Source organism: Urocampus carinirostris, chromosome 1 (assembly GCF_059441175.1).
Source record: "Urocampus carinirostris isolate Australia breed hairy pipefish chromosome 1, RoL_Ucar_1.0, whole genome shotgun sequence".
In the NCBI taxonomy this organism is placed as follows: Eukaryota; Metazoa; Chordata; class Actinopteri; order Syngnathiformes; family Syngnathidae; genus Urocampus; species Urocampus carinirostris.
In genome coordinates, this window is record NC_142349.1 from 8671628 (window position 1) to 8692568 (window position 20941).

At 40.3% G+C, this 20941-nt stretch overlaps 1 protein-coding gene and 1 pseudogene across 1 annotated transcript; both read right to left on the minus strand.

Moving 5' to 3' along the window:
• Positions 1–27: 27 nt before the first annotated feature.
• On the minus strand, positions 28–20404 carry cdr2l (cerebellar degeneration-related protein 2-like). The gene is made up of 5 exons (XM_088356052.1): positions 20102–20404; positions 11719–11831; positions 8510–8658; positions 6587–6751; positions 28–3126 (listed from the first exon to the last, which is right to left on the minus strand). Exons 1-5 carry the CDS (start codon positions 20163–20165, stop codon positions 2256–2258), a joined length of 1362 nt encoding a protein of 453 aa, XP_088212178.1. The 5' UTR covers positions 20166–20404; the 3' UTR covers positions 28–2255.
• On the minus strand, positions 9313–9443 carry LOC148373414 (U2 spliceosomal RNA; annotated as a pseudogene).
• Positions 20405–20941: the final 537 nt, after the last annotated feature.

Sequence of the window (20941 nt, forward strand, 5' to 3'; positions counted from 1 at the left end):
TGCTTGTAGAAATGATTTGATTCCATAAAGTCTGAAGAAAGCCTGCTTTATTCGACACATATAGTAGAAGCTTGAGGCAATAAGTCACACTTGCGTTCAATCTCAACAAAGGCAGAATAAAAATGGCAGGTTTATTTTGCACATAAGCTGTTTACTCATTACATTTACATCTTTAGTTTAAATTTGCTCCCTGGCACGCTAGAACTAAAAGTCAATCCGAAATGTAAACAACATTGTGTTGGCCCCTGGTACACTATGAGTGTTTGTAGAATATGAATTAAGTAATAGTACCACTGATCTCTGAGGACGGCCATTTTGAATTTGAATTCTGTCGAGTAAAAATGATGTCAGTTGCCTATGCTTTGGAGAATGACCAATCATGACTGCTTCACAATGCACATGAATTGTGATTGGTCGTTGGCTCAAAATGGCCGACCCCGTAGATGGATTCAAAACTGGAGTGGTATGAATGAAGGATCTAAAAGGCAAAATTAACGTTTTTAATCTATCTACTTTTTAACCTCATTTCCTTAAATCCTATTTCCTGTTTTTAATCCAGTTCTGGAGTTGGCCATTTTGAGGATTCTTGTCATTCATTAGGAATATTTAAATGGTGAATTGGTGCCACTCTAGCCCCCAGTGTGTCTCAGGACCCACCCCACAAGAAATACAAAAAAGCGAGACACTGTATGCATATCAAATTTGCGACTTAAAAAAAGGGACAAATAAAAAATAATTTTCTTTAACTTAGTGTTTCAAAAATCAAATTATCTATAGACCAAAATATATACAACATCTACATGCCTGCATGTTCAATTATCTCCATTTTGTCATTTTTCTTTTCCATTAATGTTTACAGCAGTGCAGTGGTGAGTGTGTGTGTGTGGCACAGTTTTGAGGTCATGGGCTCAAACCTTCCTGTGTGGAGTTTTCATGTTCACCCCTTGCTTGCGTGGGCTTACTCCGGGCACTCCGGTTTCCTCCCACATACCAAAAAACATGCATGTCAGGTTAATCGGCCCGTCCAAATTGTCACTAGGTGTGAATGAGCAAGTGAAATGTCTGTCCCTGTGTGCCCTCTGACTGGCTGGCAACCAGTTCAGGGTGTCCACTGCTCATTGATAGCTGGGGATGGGCTCCAGCACCCCCGCGACCCTACTGAAGATAAGCGGAATGTTTGCGACGGAAAAAGTCCAAATAAAATGTTCTAAAAATAGAGATACACGTTTCTGAATAGCCGTGTCCATTTGAAAATGTTTTGACTAGCTAACATTACCTTTGAATTGCGAGGTATCTGTTACAAGATTGTTTAGGCCACATGCGTGAAACTCATGGCCCACAGGCCAAATGTGACCCACCACATGATTTTTATCTGGCGCAGGGGGGGCTTAAAATGTCTGAACGTCGAAGATGAAATGGTTCAACCAAAAAATATTTTTTCCCCACAATGCACCTCTGAACTGACTATTCTGACACTACACTGCATATCAATGCCAATCAGCAAAATTGAAAAACTATACCGAAATGTTCTCAATGCAACTGCAATGTTTGTGACTTAAACATTTGATAAATTCAGGGTTATTGTTCATTCAGGAGTAGTTACATTTATAATTTATATCAGGCCCTTAGAAGAATGCATTACACTGATGTGGCCCCCAGTGAAAATGAGTTTGACACCCCTGGTGTAGGTGAATTTAACAAAAATAAAAATAGTGGGACCTAGCTACTTCGACGTACGCGGCTTCAGAGCTTCGCTGTCTGTAATGGTTAAAAAAAAAATATATATATATATTTATTTATTTCCCCCCCCCCCGCAGATTTTCACTTTTTGTGGGGTTTTTCGGCGGAACGTCAGCGGACGCGGGATAAGGTGGCCGGCTGGATGGGACGGGCCACGTATCGCGGGTGGTTTTGGTCCCCATTAACCGCAATTACCGAGGTCCCACTGTACTAATAATTCATCTTCCTTTGGCCTCAGTTCTCGGCCCAATTTTTCAACCCAATGCGGCCCGTAACTCAAAATCTTTTACCAATCCCTGCCCTACACCAAGCCTCAAGGCCACCCAGGATATCGATTAAAAATGGTGAATAGTGCTTGATTCCTATTCTACAAACACAATGTGAATCAAAATGAAATGTTTGAATGTCTGGGGCCCTATTGTTAGGATTTTTGCTTTACTTTTACATGTAAAAAATAATAAAGGAAGCATCTTCGAACTTTTATCATTAGGCTGTATTAAGAACTCGACTGAGGCTCATTTTCCACTTTTTCTCCCCTTGGTGGTGCCCACGTCGCCCTTGGTTTTCTGCAAGCGGGAGAAGATCTCCTTGAAGAGCGCTTTGTACTCTGGCGTGTTCTGACTTAAGCGCTTATCCACTTGCTCCACATGCCTGCTGATGCCCTCCAAGGCCTCTGGGGTGGAAGGCGTGCGGGGCGGAGTGGGCGGGGAGCCTCCGGCGATTGCCCCTGCCTGGGCCAGGCTGTAGTCCTTCAAGGACGGGTCCCTGGAGACGGGGCGCGACGTCTGCACCTCGGCGTGGCGCAGGCTCTCCTCGTCGCGCCGGCACTTCCCCAACAGCTCCTCGTACTTCTCCAGCAGGGCGTGGTACTGCTCGTCCACCTCGCTCAGGATGGACATGCCCCGTTTGCGGCCCGACTGGCGCCTCCCCGGCGGGTCGCGGACCGTCACCACGTTGAGGGCCGTGTCGCTGCAGCTCTTTCTAACAGGACCCCCCTCGCTCACTTCGCCTGCCCCGGAGACGGCCGCCGTGGTTTCATCCGGCGTGTCCGTCTCGGGGCCGTTCCCCAGCAGGGTCTCGATGCCCTCCTCCATCAGGCAGGCCCTGGATTTCCTCAACTGCTGCATCTCCCGGAGCTCGGCCTCCAGCTCACGCACCCGCACCTGGCAGCCTTCGGCTCCGAGCAGACGATGCTCCAGCTGGTCCAACTCCTGCAGCACGGCGGCGCACTCCCGCTCGGCCCCTTCCCGTTTGGAGCGCTCGGCGGCCATGGCCGACCGCAGCGACGTGACAATCTCCCGCAAACGCTCGTTCTCCTCGTCGGCAGGCTGCCTATCGGCTAGGTCCACGCTGCCGGCGTTGGCCAACAGGAAACCGTCTTCGTACCTTCAAAATGTGGAGATTGTCATTTTAAATACCGTATTGATTTGTGTATCGTTTCTGTTCAAATATTGGTATAATATTTTGCTTCTCTTTTTCTCAGTTCAAACTTGCAACAGAACCCAGGTCATGTCAGTGAAAGCGCCTGATTATAACTACTGTACTAAGAGCGGCATGACGCTTTACGCCAAAAATCAACAGAGACCATCATCAGAGATGATGAAGGTGCCGAGTCAGATTTGGAGGCTTCTCCTGCTACTGTTATCTATGGAAACCAGTACTATCTGTTTTATGTAGGGGGACAAACCACTACCCCCCAAAAACAAGTTCTGGAGAAGGATGGGGGCTGCCAGGCTGTACTTGCCCAAGACACACCACAGAAAGTGGAGCGCCACAACCCTAGCAGTTAAGGGATTTTTGAACCCTGAACTACCAGTGACTTAGAACCGTGGTCGGCGACCACTAGGCCGTGGATCAGTACTGGGCCGTTGGTCGTTTGATACAGAAAGAAAAAAAACTTGCCTTACATTTTGAAGATACCATATTCATTCGTGTATAAACAGATTTTTAATTACCAAAATAAACTTAAAGTTTGGGTGCGTGTTTTATCTAGGTGTTGACAGTAACATATCACAATAATTTAGCAATAATAGATCAGTTGACAAATATCGCAAACCTCATTTGCTCAGCTTTGGTTGCACCGGGAATCGAACCCGAATGGCAGCGGTGAGAACGCTGAATCCTAAGCACTAGTCCACTAGACATTTAGATGACGATGGAAAAGGCATTACATCACGTCATCAACAAACTATTTTTATGGTGCCATGTTGTACAACGTTGTAATGGAGACGTCAAGGGAATGATTTCTACCAGTAGAAATAGCGTGATGATTAGGTCAAATCTATTATTATTGGACAGGGTCACGAGAATATAGTCAGATATGGTCCGTGGTACAGAAAAGGTTGGCTACCACTGATATAGAGGACATATGAAAAGGCAGTAGATTTAATCTCATTACTACAGTGTTTTAGTCATGGTACCAGAGTGGAATGTTAATTTTGATGTTACTATGACAATAAATTTGCAATTCTATCCTAAGCATTGTAAGAAACAAACTTATTGTCAGTGTAACATGTAAAGTGTGAAAGAAAATCTTTGGGAACTAAAAATAGTGTGATATCGAGATAAAACCTAATGCCTTTTCATCAGTCAGCCTTATCGTAGGTGGTCCAGTGGTAAAGATTTGGTGCTCTCACTACCGCAATCCAGGTGTGATTCCTGTTACATACGACGTTCTGCAATTGTGGTAAGTGATGCATTTCAGCTGATAAATTAGTAAAACCTTGTGTACAACCCACACCCAAACTGAGATATTTTTGGGGTAGGAAACAAAATGTGTGATATAATATTTTCCAAACTTTAAGGTGCACCTAAAAACTCTAAACTTGCCAGAAATAAGAACGTGCGTCTTTTATCCCGGTGCGGGTGATATCCCGCAAAATTGGAAATGCCTCTAGTATTTAATCGTGAGATTAACTCCTCGAGGTTTCAGAGTATAGCATCTCAGCAAGCAACGATTGAGCATTCAAAAAACAATGCAGACTAAAATCGCAATACACTGTATGCAACAGGAATTGAACCTAACCACCAGTGATACAGACAGGGTTGGGTAGGGTTACTTTAACTTGATTACTTTCAATTACTTTTGGATTACTCCAATACCAAATATGCTAATAAAAGACAAAAGAAACTAAATATGAATACAATGATGACTCACAACACGTGGTAAGCTTTCTCTCCTGGCTTTGATCTCCGGCAAAACTAACATAAAATGTGACAGAAACAAAATGAAAATAAATCCAAACAGCTTGCCAACATCATTTTTGCTGTTCCATGTGTTCCGTTACTCCCCAAGCCTGCACAAAATTTAGTAATTGTATTCATATTTAGTTTCTTTTGTCTTTTGTTAGCATATTTGGTATTGGAGTAATCCAAAAGTAATTGAAAGTAATCAAGTTAAAGTAACCCTACCCAACCCTGGATACAGACAAGATCCAAAAAAGGGATTGGATTTCATTATTTTTATGTTTTATCTAAGGTAAACAAAACGAAGAACATGAAATGTCTTTCTGAAAGATCTAAATAATTTTAAAGTCTGATTCATCATCAGATACAACTGAGATTTGTTTTTCCTGTGCTTTTTTTGCATTCCTTTATTTCTATCTGGACAACTATCTGGCTTTTCCATTCTATAACATTCACTTCTGGTGCTGTAATCATGGGATAAAATGTATTGCCTCTTCATACGTCATCTGTAACATTGGTGGTTTAGTGATTAGGTTGTAGCGCCCTTACCACCAGGTTCGTTTTCTGTTGCATGCCATGTTTTGCGATTTAGGTCAGCATTTGCAAGAACGTATACCGTAAGTAAATCAAAGAAGCAAGGTTTTGGGTGCTCTTCGGAGAGTTATGAGCAACAATGTATGAGTATGGATGTTAAGAGGGGACTGTATGAGAGTCTGATTGTGCCGACTGTGTTGTATGGTGCAGAGACTTGGAGCCTGAACGCAGATTTAAGAAGGAAATTAAATGTTTTTGAGAAGAAGTGTTTGAGGAGTATGTTAGGAGTGACAAGACTGGATAGATTGAGAAATGAAATTGTGAGAGACAGAACTGGAGTAGCCGTAGAACTGAGCAAGCATGTTGATAAGAGAGTACTCTGTTGGTTTGGACACATGGAGAGGATAGATGAGGCGCGAATGTTGAGGAAGATCTATAGAGCAGAAGTCAATGGAAGGAGATCAAGAGGAAGGCCGCGTTGACGTGGATGGATGATTTTATGAATGCGCTGGAGGAAAGAGGTCTAAATATAGTGGAAGCTAGAGCTCTTGTTGGTGATAGAAATGAGTGGAGAGGTGTTGTGAAAGGATAGTGGGATGTTTGGACGCGTTCTAAGGGATGGGCAGGGCACCCGTATGATGCGGCAGGGGTAAACCAGTGAAAGCTGACGGGCCCTGCTGTTGAACAGAAGAGTGTGTTGTGTCACCCTGACCCGAGTGACATGGGTTCTTGTGTCCCGTTTCATCTGGAGGGACGAAAGCATGACCAACTTGGGTGCCGAGATGCTTAACTTATTTGGGTGTTTGGGCATTTGGGTTGGCCATGGTCCCCAAAAAATTGTGTGTGTTTTTTGCTACTATTTCCCCCTTTTTTATTTTCTTTGTTTTTGCATGTGTTTGTCTTGCTGTCGGTCACCCCTCTTGAGGGATATGACCAAGGTAGATAGATAGACAGATAGATAGATAAATAAAAAGTGCAACTGTTATCCTAAAATACAGTAGCTATTTTTGTAGTTTGAAATCAAGGTGCATTATAGTCCAGTGCACCTTCTATATGAAAGGCTATTTTTTGGGCATGCACCCTTATAGAGCAGAAAACACAGAAATTTCAAAGCATGTTTTGAGACCTCGGTGCAGTACAGAGTTCTTTGAGGCACGGAAAGGAGTGGACCGTCTTGCGGCGCTCCTTCTTCTCCCGGAGGACCCTCAGCTCCTCCAGAGTTTGCAGCTCCTCTACCCGAGCCGTCAGACTGTCCACCTGCGACTGCAAGGCCTCCACGGTGCCCGTCAACCTACGCCGGCACGTAAACGAGTACAAAGAAAGCCCGTTACGTCACCGATACCGGAGATTCGACCGCTACCGAGCTTGCAGCTTTGCGAGGATTTATCGTTCCAAACTCGCTTCGCGGATTTACAAAACACAAAGACGCCTTTGGAAAAATTTGAAAGCGTGAGTATAAACCTTGAACATGAGACTTCTTAAGAAGGTTCAGCTGGCTTAAGAGTAAACTGAAAAACGACATTTACTAGGGCTGCAATAATTAACCGATGTTGTGGACAAAAATTGCTCATAGAAATAGTCGACTACTGTCGCCAGACACAGTGAGGCATTTCTCGATTAATACAATCTCTCCTGAGTTGCACATAAGCAATAGTGTGTCTGTCTCGAGCAGTAATATAAACATACAGAAATGGCAAAATTAAAATTAGGACGCGTACCAAAACTTCTAAAGTTTGGGAGTATTTTTCCCCGGATACGACAAATATAAATACTACTTGTAAAGTTTGCAAAGCGAACTTTGTGTATCATGGCAGACGCTTAATGACGCATGAACAATCAAAGAGCACGTCGAAAAATTGAACAAAACGCAGTCTCTCCTTGCTTTGGTAAGATTTAGGTAACGTTCAAGCAATACAGTTTCGATGACATGCATCGTAAATTGTTACGTGCCATAAAAGAGAGCTTGAGCGTTATGCCAGACTTTGCCTGTATTTAAAGTTAAATACGAGCAGTCCGAAAAACAAAGGTCAGTTGTTAAAACCGTTTGATTCATTCAGTTCTTTTGTTACAGACTTTGCAGTTGTCCACTGAATGTACTTCACAAAATGAACATATTCGTTTTATTTACTGTCTACTGCTGCTAATGAGCCGGTTCTTGGTTCACATGGAAAGAAATATTGAGCTGCTCTGAAAATGCTGGTCTACTAGTGATCCCAAGAGCCAAGAAGAGATCCACAGGTTCAAGAGCGTTCTCCATTCGGGCCCGGGTGCTGTGGAATGCTCTTCCCCCCGAGATTTGATCTGCAACCTCAGTGGAACTGTTTAAATCTAGGCTTAAAACACACTTCTATTCTATAGCATATGAATAACCTATATTTTATGTTGACAGTATCTGTTTATTATTTGTTATTGCAACATCCATTGCATCCCGTTCATCCTGGAAGGGGGATTACCCCATGTGCGGTCCCTTCGCAAGGTTTCTTTATTTTCCTCATGTTGAGGTTTTTGGGTTTTTCCCTGCCCTTATGTAGGTTTTAGATCAGGGGATGCTGTAATAATAAGTCTGTGGTCTGTGCAGCCCTTTGAGACTCTTAGTGATTAAGGGCGTCACAAATAAACATGACTCGACTTGGCTCGAAGTTAATTTCTATTTTTTTTACCAGTCCCTAAAAAAGGACAGAGTTTATTTATGGATTTATGTCTCTGAGCACTAAACCAAACAGTTTCTTTTTTCTTTTTTGCATTTTATCCATACGGATCTGCTGTATGTTTAATAAAAGATCTATGAGTTTATTGTGTTTATTTTTATTTTCAACATCAATCAAAATCAATTCATAAAAAGTTAATAATGACCCGATTTTTCGGCATCATTTCAATAGTCGAGTTGACTAGTAAAATAGTTTTAGTTGCAAGCCCGATCCCTCGGCATACCGTGCCCGCCACTTTGCGTCGACTTATCGTAACGGACTCACCTGGCGGATTTGAGAATTTGAGAAGAAACCTTGAAAAATAACGGAATGCTATTTACAAAACGGTAGGAGGTGCTGACCTGTCGATTTTCTGCTGCGAGGCCTTGCTCTCCAGCACCAGCTTCTCATTGGTGATCTCCAACTCTCTGGCGGTCACGTCCAGCTGCTCGTAAACTTTTGCGTGCTGCTCGTTCATCTCCCGAAGCATCTCCAGCTGCTTGGACTGATACTGCCAAAATGGACAGAAACCAAAATAAGTTTTAAAATGGACCTAGGCTTAAATTTGCTTTTTTTAGGGATACTAACAGTTAAGTTCAGGCTTTTTTTTTAGGTAGTAACATTTACCCCGTTACACTTACTTGAGTATGTTTTGGGAAATTTTGTACGTTTGAGTATTTTTAATCTTTTTACTTTTACTTGAGTACATTCGTGAAGAATAAAGGGTAATTTAACTTTGCCACATTAGTCAAGTCAAGTTATAACATTATGCAACATTGAAGTCGTTACTTCGTTACTTAATAAATCCCCTCCACGTAAGTACGCGTCCGTCTTTATTATGACGGAGAACTCCGACAGGCTCTACCAAGTTTAACCAATCAAACGTAGCAGCCTCGTCACGTGACCATGTTCGACTTCAGCGGGGGGAATTTTGTTTACGAATGAAAACATATCAAAAATGTCGCTTAGCAATACCAACTATGAAAACATAGAAAAGGGGGGGGGGGGGGGGGGTTTAAGGGTTATTTATCTATCTTCGTTATTCATTATTCATTATCCGTTATCGGTCAGTTCATAATACGCTACAAAGCCTAGGAGCCGGGACACTTACTCTCAGCCAAAAGGCCAAGCTAAGGTCCTAGCCCTAAAGCCTTGCTGCGATCATTGCGAATGCACCGTTCCCGGAGGTACTGCAATACCGGGCCGATGCGTGGAGTGGACAGAGCAAGCTCTTATTCCATCTCCGGAATGCAAAAATCAATATGATAATAACTCATCCAATGAAGTACCAGGGATAGGAGGAAAACCCCTTTGCCTCACATCAAAAGCATGTCTCCCTTAAAAAGGGTGCGAAACACCAGCTACAATATGCTATCGAGGTGGACATTTCAAGACAGGGGTGAATTTGGCCGCAAAACGAAGCACAGCAACGCGTACCAGCTACAAAGAACTGATGTAAGCATCCAGACTATTACAGACGCTTCCCTGCTTACGACCATTAGACTTACAAAAAAAACCCTACACAAAAAGTTAGATTTTGTATTGTGTGCACCTTTTTTCGACGTGTGGCGCTGCGAGAGGTTACCCAGCATCCACCCCGAAGAAAAAAAAATACGCTTCCTTTTCCTGGTTCGTGTGTAAACATTCGAGACTGTCTATATCATGGGTCGGTAACCTATGGCTCGCGAGCCATATATGGCTCTTTCTATGAATATCTGTGGCTCAGAGACACATTTGATTGCATGCAAAATTTCTCCATCTTGTTCAAAACTTGAGTTGTCTATCCTATTCAGGTTCACGCAAAGCCAAACCAAAGCTAAATAACATGGAATTACTTCGCAGTATGTATAGGGCACGTTTTTCACTGCAATTTACAGTCAAGGTGTCACACAAAAAAGGGGGGGGGGAAAACTCGTTTTGGCTGTACAACGCTAAAGAATCCTTTATATAAAAGTTCACTATACAATCTGTGTTCAGTGTTCAGATACCTTATGATGAATCCACAGAACTGTAAATACGCCAAAACACCGGAAGAGAACTTAGTCATTTGATTGGGTGAGTGGGAGGAAAAAGTGCAAGCACTCCCTCCCATCTCTCGCCCTACGCCGTCTGCGCCAAAAGTGAGCTCATCAGGCTCCCTATTTGCAGAATGTTGTGACGTTTTTACACAATAACTGCTTGCATCTGGTTTTGAAACCAATATGTATGAGAAAAAGGGTCAAAAGGAGTTTAACCGATCTTGAGTAATTGCAAGAAAGAGACAAGTTTAAAGTGGTATGTTTGTTGATTTTGGGACAGGGGCTCTGGCATTATTCTCTTTTCATAATTTTTATCAAATCATGAAAAACAAATGTGCTGAAGACTAAGCTTTTGTCTGGGGTGCGGGTTTAGCAATTTAGTAAATTTGTCTCATAATATATGGTGTGGCTCTTTCCCAAAATAAAATTAATATTTTTTGCTTTTATGGCTCTTTGAGTCAAAAAGGTTCCCGACCCCTGGTCTATATGATGTTTATACTATTTCCAGCGCGCTAAGAACTTTGACATTTTTATTGTTTAATATATCATGCATCCATTCAATATGGTTGGTGTAAAGGGTAAAGAAGAGACGAGCCGTTTCATTTGAAGTGAAAGTGGAATAAGAAAGCTTGATGCGGTTGAGAAAATGTTGCATTGCTTTTTTTCACCCACTCTCTAACACGGAGGAGGACCTCTTGAAGCTTATCTTCCAAAGGTAGGTTACACTTAACTTTATTTATCTTAATAGAGCATATTATTTTATGAAATGTTCATCATTTAGTATAAAACAATACAGGTTACTTATACAAGCCATAAACATACTTATATAAACATTAAACATACAAAATATAGCACTGAAGCAACTTACGAAATAATTCAAGTTACGAATGATCGTTAGTAAAAAGGGCAGCGTCTTTAAGGGCTCTTAGATCAGCACCGGTGTATGGGGATACTTCATTTACAATATAGTGGTACTGATAGTGTGGATTGAAATCAGGCAGACTGGATGATTTGTTTAGATGTGTAAATATGTCAGGAGGAAGATTGTATGGCTCGTTAGATAGCATTGCTCATGCTATCCTCAGGTTCTCTTAAAAGCGCTTTTTGTGTCTTCATGACAAAGTGAGCCACCTTGACCAACAGCAGCACAATATTCGTTTGACTAATAATTGCTAATGTTGTTGAACAGTATACTGTTGTTGTCTACGGTTTACTGCCCTCGTCCACTGTTTACAACAAGCTACTACCGTCCGTCATAGTGTCGTCACGTGGTTAGATCATGTGTGCGCAGAGCGTCAATATTCTGGAAAACATCTGGCATGAATCAATGTTTATTTCTACCATAACATTAAAAGCTTGAATTGTTTTTTGTTTTGTTTTGTAGAACAGCTGCGGCTGCATCGGCTCGCTACAACGGGTCAGGTGCAATCGACATTTCGTTCTGTGTACATTGTTACACAGAATGACAATACAAGGAAATTATTATTATTATTATTATTTATGGTTTGTTTTACCTGTGATGAAATAAAGTATGACTTGCGACACTTCCATACCTCTATCTCGTGCACTTGATCTTCATTGGTAATGTACATCTGCTGAAGGGAATCCTCCAATTCCTTGTTCCTTTCCAACAAGGTTTTTCCAAGCTCGGCTGCCAAGTGTAAATCTAAGGGGGAAGAACCAGGAAGCAAGACAAAGATAAACAGTGGGGTAGTGAGAAAACTCAATGAACGCAATTGCGATAAATTACACAAGGATAGCACCTATGCTGCTAGACAGAGGTAGGAAAAGCTACTGGACTAGCTCTATGTTTGATGAGTGGTAAAATGAATCGAGGAAACACCAGAGTCAAAATTAGTTTAAAGAAAATCCGTCAATTTAATGAACAATGGACAAGACAATAGACAACAATTCACATAAATTAAAGTAAAAGAATACTCTTATTTGGTTTAAAGTGTTAATTGTGAAATTTAAAGTTTGGTTTGTCTTCTTTTAATAATCCTGTTTTATTTCTATTTCAGTGTAATGACCGGTCATCTAATTTCGGTTGTAAACCCATTTTTAGTCACAAAATGTACTTTTATGTGGGCTGATAAGATTTTACAATCTGTTTTCTTATCAGAATTTAAAGACACACATTAATGTGCTTCAAATTTAAATGATAATTTAAATGAATGACAAGGAGGGTTACCAAATAGGCAAAAAACACACAATTTCAATGTTCTCTAATTGGCAGAATCCCAAATCCATTGGTATCGCTGGTTTGTCAGTTCAGCAGCCCACAGACAAGATCAAAGAAATCTGCGACCTTGATGTGAAGCTCTATGATAAATCAGACCCTTGTTGGATTCTTGGTCTGGGTAGCTCACCACTTGGATCGCCGAGATTTCCATTAGACAAGGAATCGAGGAATTTTACCCGGAAGACTAAAAAAAATTGGCCAAAACGCGTCTAGTTCTGGGTTTTCGTCCATTGTGAATCACACTTTCACTGGGTGTAGTCAAAACTAATAAGAGGAGAGATTTGGTTTTACAAGGAATTTTTTTCTAAAATTATTGATACTCATTAGGTCCTGTCTGTCATCTTTGCTAGCGTGCAGGTTCTGCCTGCAGCAGGCAATGACGAAAGTTGTGCTTTCACTTCTTGCTATGATGTCTTTAAGGTCTGTGATGTATTTTCTTTTTCCAATTTTGGGGGAAACAGGGAATAACAAATCATTGTTTACTAATTAAAATACTGGTAATCCATTTAATTTGATAATTTAGTAACATGAACAAATATTTACTACAATTTGGTTTCTAAAAAATGTAGATATTTTATTTAAAATGTCGAATTAGGGTTTCATTGATTTCTGACTTGCTTTTTTAAGGGGTTTACACATAGCTTTGGAGCACAAATGTGGCCTTCGGCCATTGTTTACATGGTTTATCCCGGGTGGGGGGTTGTCTACAACACTAGACGTAGGTGCCAGGTCACTTTGGATTTAGCAGTCAAGACGGATAATAGAAGAAGACTCAAATGTAATTAAATTTTCATCTTTCAAGACCTTTGCTGATTCAGGTCACAGATAATCTATAGTGTTTTCAACCATTGTGCCAGGAAAGCTTGTTTGTTGTGCTGCAGGAAACTGCCCATTTTGATCTTTGAAAAAAAAGCATGCTATTGGTTAATATTGTTGCCTTGGTCAACTTAATAACTAACATCCATCCATATCAGTAAGTGGCAGCACATTACTTTTTTTAGTACCGTGAATTCCAGACTACAAGCCGCTACTTTTTAAACCGTGCCGCTTTAAGTATGGTGCGCCTTTTTTTTTCGTGCCGTCACCAAAAAATGAAAAACTGTTCTTTTCCACAACGCAACTGCTCCAAATACAAAACACATCTGAAAACATTTACAACGCCCTTCAAGAGAAATGCCAACATTGCTCGTAGAATACATACAGGAGCAAATCGTGACGTTTGACAGCACGTTATTCAATATTTACAATGTACACCAACATTTCAACTTTTTCACCCACAAATTAAGTCCTCAATTTATACAACCAAATTGAACAGCAGAGGATGTTATCAATCAAAACCGCTACACTTCTCTTAGCGTCTCATCAGCGTCAATGTCAGTTCGTTAAGGTTTTCTTTATTCCTTGAAGAACCATTAAAAGCGAATAAAATTTGGTCTGTTACTTACATCGAATTGATGTCATTACTGACTAAGAGTATACGACTGTAACAAAATGACAACTATAGATCAATAATTAAAAACAGAATTGCAGTTGAATAAATAGACGTATTACTTTTATTATACAAAAGTTAAAACGAAATTGGAGGGCTTCTCCTTTCAGAGTAAGAAAGCGATTTAGAGAGTGGCTGCCTTGCTGCGCGATAGCATTGGGTAACCGCGACTTCAGCTAGGTCTCCAAGATGATTAAAATAGATGATTAACAAATGTAAAGGCTTCCCACGAGTTGTAGCTCCAGGTCATCTGTTTCATGGGGAATGGATCTAGTGTTGGTGAAATACAGCCTCTGCAGGAGTCTCGTAAGAAACTTGTTAGCCTAGCACTAGGCCAGGACTTTTTTCATTCCTTGACGCAATATTCCATGGAGAACCTGCTGCTGCTCTTCTGGCATTTCTTAAGAGTCCAATTTAATTAATGAATTTATTTTCAATGTAATGAGCCACTAAGGCTGCTAGCTGGTCGCGCGCACACACGGCTTGCAAACTTTGTCGGCGCCGTTAAAACTCGAACACCCTACACCTTCATATAACGGTCCAAGGTTGGGTAACTGAAACATTGAGTTTTACTTGCTGAACGAGACACGACCAATAATCATATGATGTTTAGTATAGTAGCAATATATATAATTTTTTTTTTTAAATTGTCTTCTTTACTTTAGTTTTGATTTTGATTTAGGTTTTTTTTTGTTTAAGTTTTGTTATTTTAGAGGCTTGTATGTTTGGGGACGTTGCTGCTTTACAATTATTGAGTATATTGTATAATTGCGATTATTGAATATCACCAGTTTTTATGATCTATTCTTTGCAATGGGGAGGAAAAAAAACATGTACGACTGCCTGTTATGTTGAATCATTTTGTCGATCCATAAAAAATAGAAAAATAAAAAAACTCGAACCGTGACAATTCTGCTTGGCCAAGTACTCCATCACTCACAAACGTGGAACTATATATTCTTCATAAAAACACAGTGTTTTGTGATGACACAATCGGAACACGTCACATCGTGGTATCGATTAGATTTTGATTAATTGTGCAGCCTAAGCGTCAGGTATGCGCTGGGCTTAAAATGTAAGTAATGGATGCAAATGAATTCATTTTTATTGCAGTTTAAGCCTGCGGCTTAAAATCCGGGGAGGCTTGTACAAAGACACAATTGAGTTTCGTTTCTAAATGTCAGATGAGGCTTTTAATCAGGTGTGCTCTGTAGTCCAGAATTTACGGTATGATGATTGTCTGCTCATTGGGTGGTGGGTTTCCCTTAACCCTTTGAGTCATAGGGACACTATTTCCTGTGGTGTGTCTTGGGCAAGCACAGCCTGGGGGCGCCAATCCCTCTCCGAATAACTCATTTTATGAAGCTGTTCAAGGTTGGACTAGGAACCAAAGTAAAAATCTTGCACATCATTTTGTGGATTTAGATGATTGTTATTATCAAAATATATATTTTTTAAAGAATGTGGTAAAAAAAATAGTTGCCCACTTATGGTATTATTGTTGTTGTCCCCCCCCCTCAAAAAAAAAAAAACATAGGAAAACTTCATTTACAATACAGCAAAATCCAAACTTACTAACCAAAATTCACCTCCTGAGCCACAATGACCACAAATGACAAGAAACACCCTTTACAGTTAATTTAAGCCACATAAAAACCCAAGCTATTATGAAAGGTACCTGCTGCAGGGGCTTAATTTTTTTTTAAAACATTTTCTGTGCGCTTCAAGATTCTTTAATGAAAAAACGTATGCCTTCGCACCAAAAAGGTCGAGAAACACTGTTTGAGAGAGCTAAGTGGACATCCATTCACTGTATATTCAAACCACGGCTAGAGTTGAATGATGACTGGTCGTGATTTTTTTTATATTTCCTAGTTCAGTCACATTACGAAGAAAAGTGTGAGGAGGACTGAGATTTAGAGGCGAAAAAAGAGTGTGAAGATTTGCTGCATTAGCGTGAATCATATTAGGCTGTAAAATGAGATGAATACATTAACAACTAGCAGCTGAAAGAGCAATTTGCTGAAGCGCTGATGAGCCCGTGCGAAACGGAGCTTGCACCCATCAGCGCTATTCCTCACGGCCCTTACATCATTTCACGTTGCTGAGGAGATAGGAGCCGAGGAAGACGAGTCGGCATCGCTGTGATGACGTGTTTACTGTTTACAAAGCTATATTACGTACAGCCTAAACCAAGTATGTCAAACTCATTTTGGCTTGGGCGTCAGATCCAGACTATGTTCTCAGGTGGGCCAAAACAGTAAAAAAAGGCCAAATATTTAGATTGTTTTTTCCAGGATTCAGCTTTAGTATTATTCGTTATTGAAACATCCATTGCAGCCTTGTCATCTTGGAAGGGGGATTACCTCATGTGCGGTCCCTTCTCAAGGTTTCTTCATTTTGCTCATGTTGAGGTTTTTGAGTTTTTCCTTGCCCTCATGTAGGTTTTAGATCAGGGGATGGTGTCATAATAGTCTGTGGTTTGCAATAATCCGTGGTCTGTGCAGCCCTTTGAGACTCTTTCTGATTAAGGGCTATACAAATAAACATGACTTTAAAATTCAGGCTACAATTGTAACCTACCCTACTAATTATAATCAAGGATGAAAAGGGGTCTTTTCTAAGCACAACACTTCTACGGAGAGGTCTGCTTCCCCAGCAGAAGATGCCACACACATTTTGGTCTAGTTGAAAATTTTTTGTCGGAAAAATACAGCACTCTGCAAAGTTTTACTCATGGAAAACAATAAATAAAAAGGATGTTTACAGTACACCTGCATCCTCAGTCAAAACTGGAAAATAACTACTAATTCCATAGAACTCTTCTGTTACAACCATGAAGCATTTTGATCATGACATGAAAAATGATAAAATATTTTTGATATAAATATTATTAATGTGTTCACATTTTTAAGACTTTCGAAAATTGGATTTTTAACGGTAAGGGCAATAACATGGATACCACCACTGGCTAAGCCTAGTGAAACTGAGAAAATAATGCACAATAGGGCTGCACGATTTTGGAAAAAAACCTGATTGCGATTTTTCAGACCTGTATTGCAATTTCGATGCAATTTTCGATTTTAAAAGAACAGGGCATTTCTGTGCTTGTTTGTTTTTCGGGAGAACTTAAATATGGTGACATGCAAACATACCTCGAGATGATGTCCTTAGAGACTGAGTATACGTTTGTAAGGAAATAACAACTATAGATCTAAAAAACAAAAACAAAACAAAACAAAATTTAAAAAAAAAGGAAATGCAGTTGAATAAACGGTCTTTATTGTCATTAAACAAAAGGAGGGCTTCTTTCAGTGTAATAAAGCGATTTAGATAGTGGCTGGCAAGCTACCATGACTTCTGCAAGGTCTTTCTGATGATTAAAATACAAGAGTCACAAATGTAGCAGTTTTTCATAAGTAGTAGCTCCAAGTCGTCCGTTTAATGGGTAATGGATCTGGTGTTGGTGACTAGCCTCGCTCAGCAGTGGTGGCTTAAGAGTTGTTAGCCTAGCTGTTAGCTTTCCCTTCCAACGCCGCCAGTCAATTATCGGACATAACATGGATGGAACCTTTACTGAAGCTCTAGCGGCAAGAAGGAGCTTTTGGTTGTAATTTATTTGAAAAAAATATATAACTTTTGATAGAAATGAGCTAGAGACTTACTTCTTTTTATTTACTCAGGCCGATTTAATTAATCAGCATTATGTTTGACATTCCTGGCCTAAACGTGTGATTTTTATTTTCAGTAAACTTTAAGTTTACTAGTGATGACCCAACTGACAATATTTTCGTCCACTTCCAAAAATCTGGATTGGCCTTGGCAAGTACTAATACTCTTTCCACTCTTTCTCTCTCCACTCGGGCCCCGGTGCTGTGGAATGCTCTTCCCCCTGAGATTCGATCTGCAACCTCAGTGGTGCTGTTTAAATCTAGGCTAAAAACACACTATTCTGTAGCATAAGAAAAACCTATATTTGCAGCCTGGTTATCCTGGAAGGGGGGTTACCTCATGTGCGGTCCCTTCTCAAGGTTTCTTCATTTTCCCCATGTTGAGGTTTTTAAGTTTTTCCTTGCCCTCATGTAAGTTTTAGATCAGGGGATGGTGTCTTAATAGTCTGTGGTTTGCAATAATCTGTGGTCTGTGCAGCCCTTTGAGACTCTTTATGATTAAGGGCGTCACAAATAAACATGACTTGACTATTATTTAGCACCACAAGTCGTAAAAAATGTTATTTATTAAAGAAAAACAATATTGATATAAAAATAGGTGGAAAATACATGAAATATCAAGAGAATCTGCATTTTTTAAATACTTGTAGGTTGAGAAATTTGCATTGATTTTACATAACATAAGCCTCGCCCAAGGGGGGCTGACATAATTGTTCGCCATCTTGCTGCTAAGGTTACTCCCCAAAAAACAAAAACCTTGTGAAATGTTGGTCAAAAAATTGAGAACAAAATGGTGCCGCTTGGTCACTTTGAGTCTCTGTAGAACCTTTTGTGCATTTTCTTTTTACAGTCCTCCCTGGTTGTCCTTATAAGATCAAAATGTATTGATGTCTTCTCTTCTAATCTTCTACAAACGTATCATGATCTATTTAAGATTCTGTTATCTGACCCCCCCTATATTATTTTATGTTTTACATTCAATTTTCAGCATTGTTGTTAGTGGAAGAAGTTCACACCAGCAGAGTAAGTCTTTGATTTTAAGAAGTTATTAAAAAACATTATAACCACATGCAAGAAATCCAACAAATAGTGTTTTTCAAACACAACGTTTTTGACATCTTCTTGATCAGTATTCACATACTGTATTTTCTGCACTATAATGCAAACCCACCCAAAATAGCATTTTTTCATATATGTACTGGGCTATGAGGCACATAGAATTAAGATTACAGTAAAAGCAACCTTATTTTATACTCGTGTGGTGTGTATATAGATAAGTGCAATGATTGAGGAGTCGAAAAATGTCGTTCACCAAAATCTCAAAACATTGTATGCAACGCGAATCAAACCCAGGTCGGAGCAGTGAGAAAACTTAAACCTAACCGCTAGACCACGACTGCTACAGATAACAAATGAAAAGGCATTTGTCTTTATCTCATTAAATAAATACAAAAAAATCACAGTGAGGAAACAGACTCTTTGGTGTATCTGATGATGATCGCGTTCATTTATATATTTTAAGACGAAATTTCTGTTTCATCCATTTTCTTACATTAGTTTCTGGTACCATGAGTTAAAGACAGTGTGATAATGGGGAATAAAATGTAGTACTTCTTGTATTTCATCTGTATCACTGGTGTTCTAGTGGTAAAGTGTCAGCGCACTTGATTCCTGTTGCATACAAAGCTTTGTGATTATAGATAAGTGATTGTTTTTGATTGAACAATCATGGAACAGATACAGTAGTAACCGATAAAACCTAAAGTAGTAACGCACACATATAAATACTGTCAGAATTTCCAATCGTATCCCCTCATATTTTGCGCTATGCAAAGCCTATTGGGTTATAAGGTGCACTTTTAACTTTATGGACAATTTGGGGGTTTTGGGTGGGAATAATAGAAAATACAGTTTATTGTCTTAGTGACCAAAACAACCTCGTCGGTGGCACGATAGCATCCAACATTACATAAGAGAAGCAAACCTGAGGCCAATTTACGCATGACTACAGAATGACGGTCGTGCGAGCTGCAGAAAAGCAACCAAAGTCTGGTCTGCACTAGTCTAGGGCTGCCTAGTCAAATCAAAATTCAGCTGTAGTGGTGGAAGGGTTACTGATCTCGGACATTGGTGCAGAAAAATAAGAAAGTGGGATGTTCTTGGTATGCAATGATGAGCCACAAAGCTGCTTTGGCTCTCTGGGTCAGCAGGTAATCAGACGCTGGGGTGATGCTGAGGCCAGCATTATTAAATCCAATGAGAGGAAAACCCGCCATTTGCTTACAACTCTTCTAGTTTACATGATCTTTTAATACAGTATCTATGCGCTAACTATCCTGCTGAATGGGCTTTAAGCATCAAGTCCAAAAACAAGGATGATCGTGCAGAAACAGGTTGGCTTGATTGTATTGAGGAAGGCAAGAAGAAGAGAACGAAGGCAGCTTGACGCTGATATATTTCTTGAATCTGATACTTTCTATTTCTACCAACGTCATGCAATTAAATAAGCAATAAGCACCAAGACAAAAGCTCACCTTGCTCCAAGTCGCGCTGGTCGTACCAGGGCTCCTCTTCCTCCATCCTTCCTTCACGAAGCATCCAGGCCGCACAACTTGCTGATGGGCTAATTTCGCCCGGCGGCTCCCCCGGAAGTGACAAGACACAAAAAAACGTGGAGACCCTAAACTTAACCGGAAAAACGTTTCAAATAAACAAAATAAGGGGCATATAATCGAGGGTGGTCAGCGAATTGACACCAGAAAGCCGAGGTGATGTTGGAGTGAACAGAGGAGCTTCTTATGTGTTGGTACCACCCGGCTTTGATGAGCATCATGCACGTCCGCTTTAGCGTGAGGCCGAGGCGTTTAAGGAACCTCTGTAAATACGAGAACGATCCTGATTGTCAGGAAGCCTAGATAGATAGATAGATAGATAGATAGATAGATAGATAGATAGATAGATAGATAGATAGATAGATAGATAGATAGATAGATAGATAGATAGATAGATAGATAGATAGATAGATACTTTATTCATCCCCGAAGGGAAATTCACTTTTCCAGCAGCATCCCTAAGCTGAGAACAATCGAAAATAACTGAGAACAATCGAAAATAACACGGGAGCTGCTGGAGTGGCTGCCATTCGTGACGGCGCCGGAGAAACGATTCAATTTGAATCATGTACAAACAAACAAACAATTGAATCATGTACTACATTTCAACAAATAAATTGTTATATGCAAGATAGAATATTCCCGTGTGATTAGTACTTCCTTTAATGATTGTTCTGGTGAGGTATTGGTATTGGTATTTCACGTGGAGTTCCACAGGGATCCGTGTTGGGACCAAAACGTTTCAATGTGTACATAAACAAT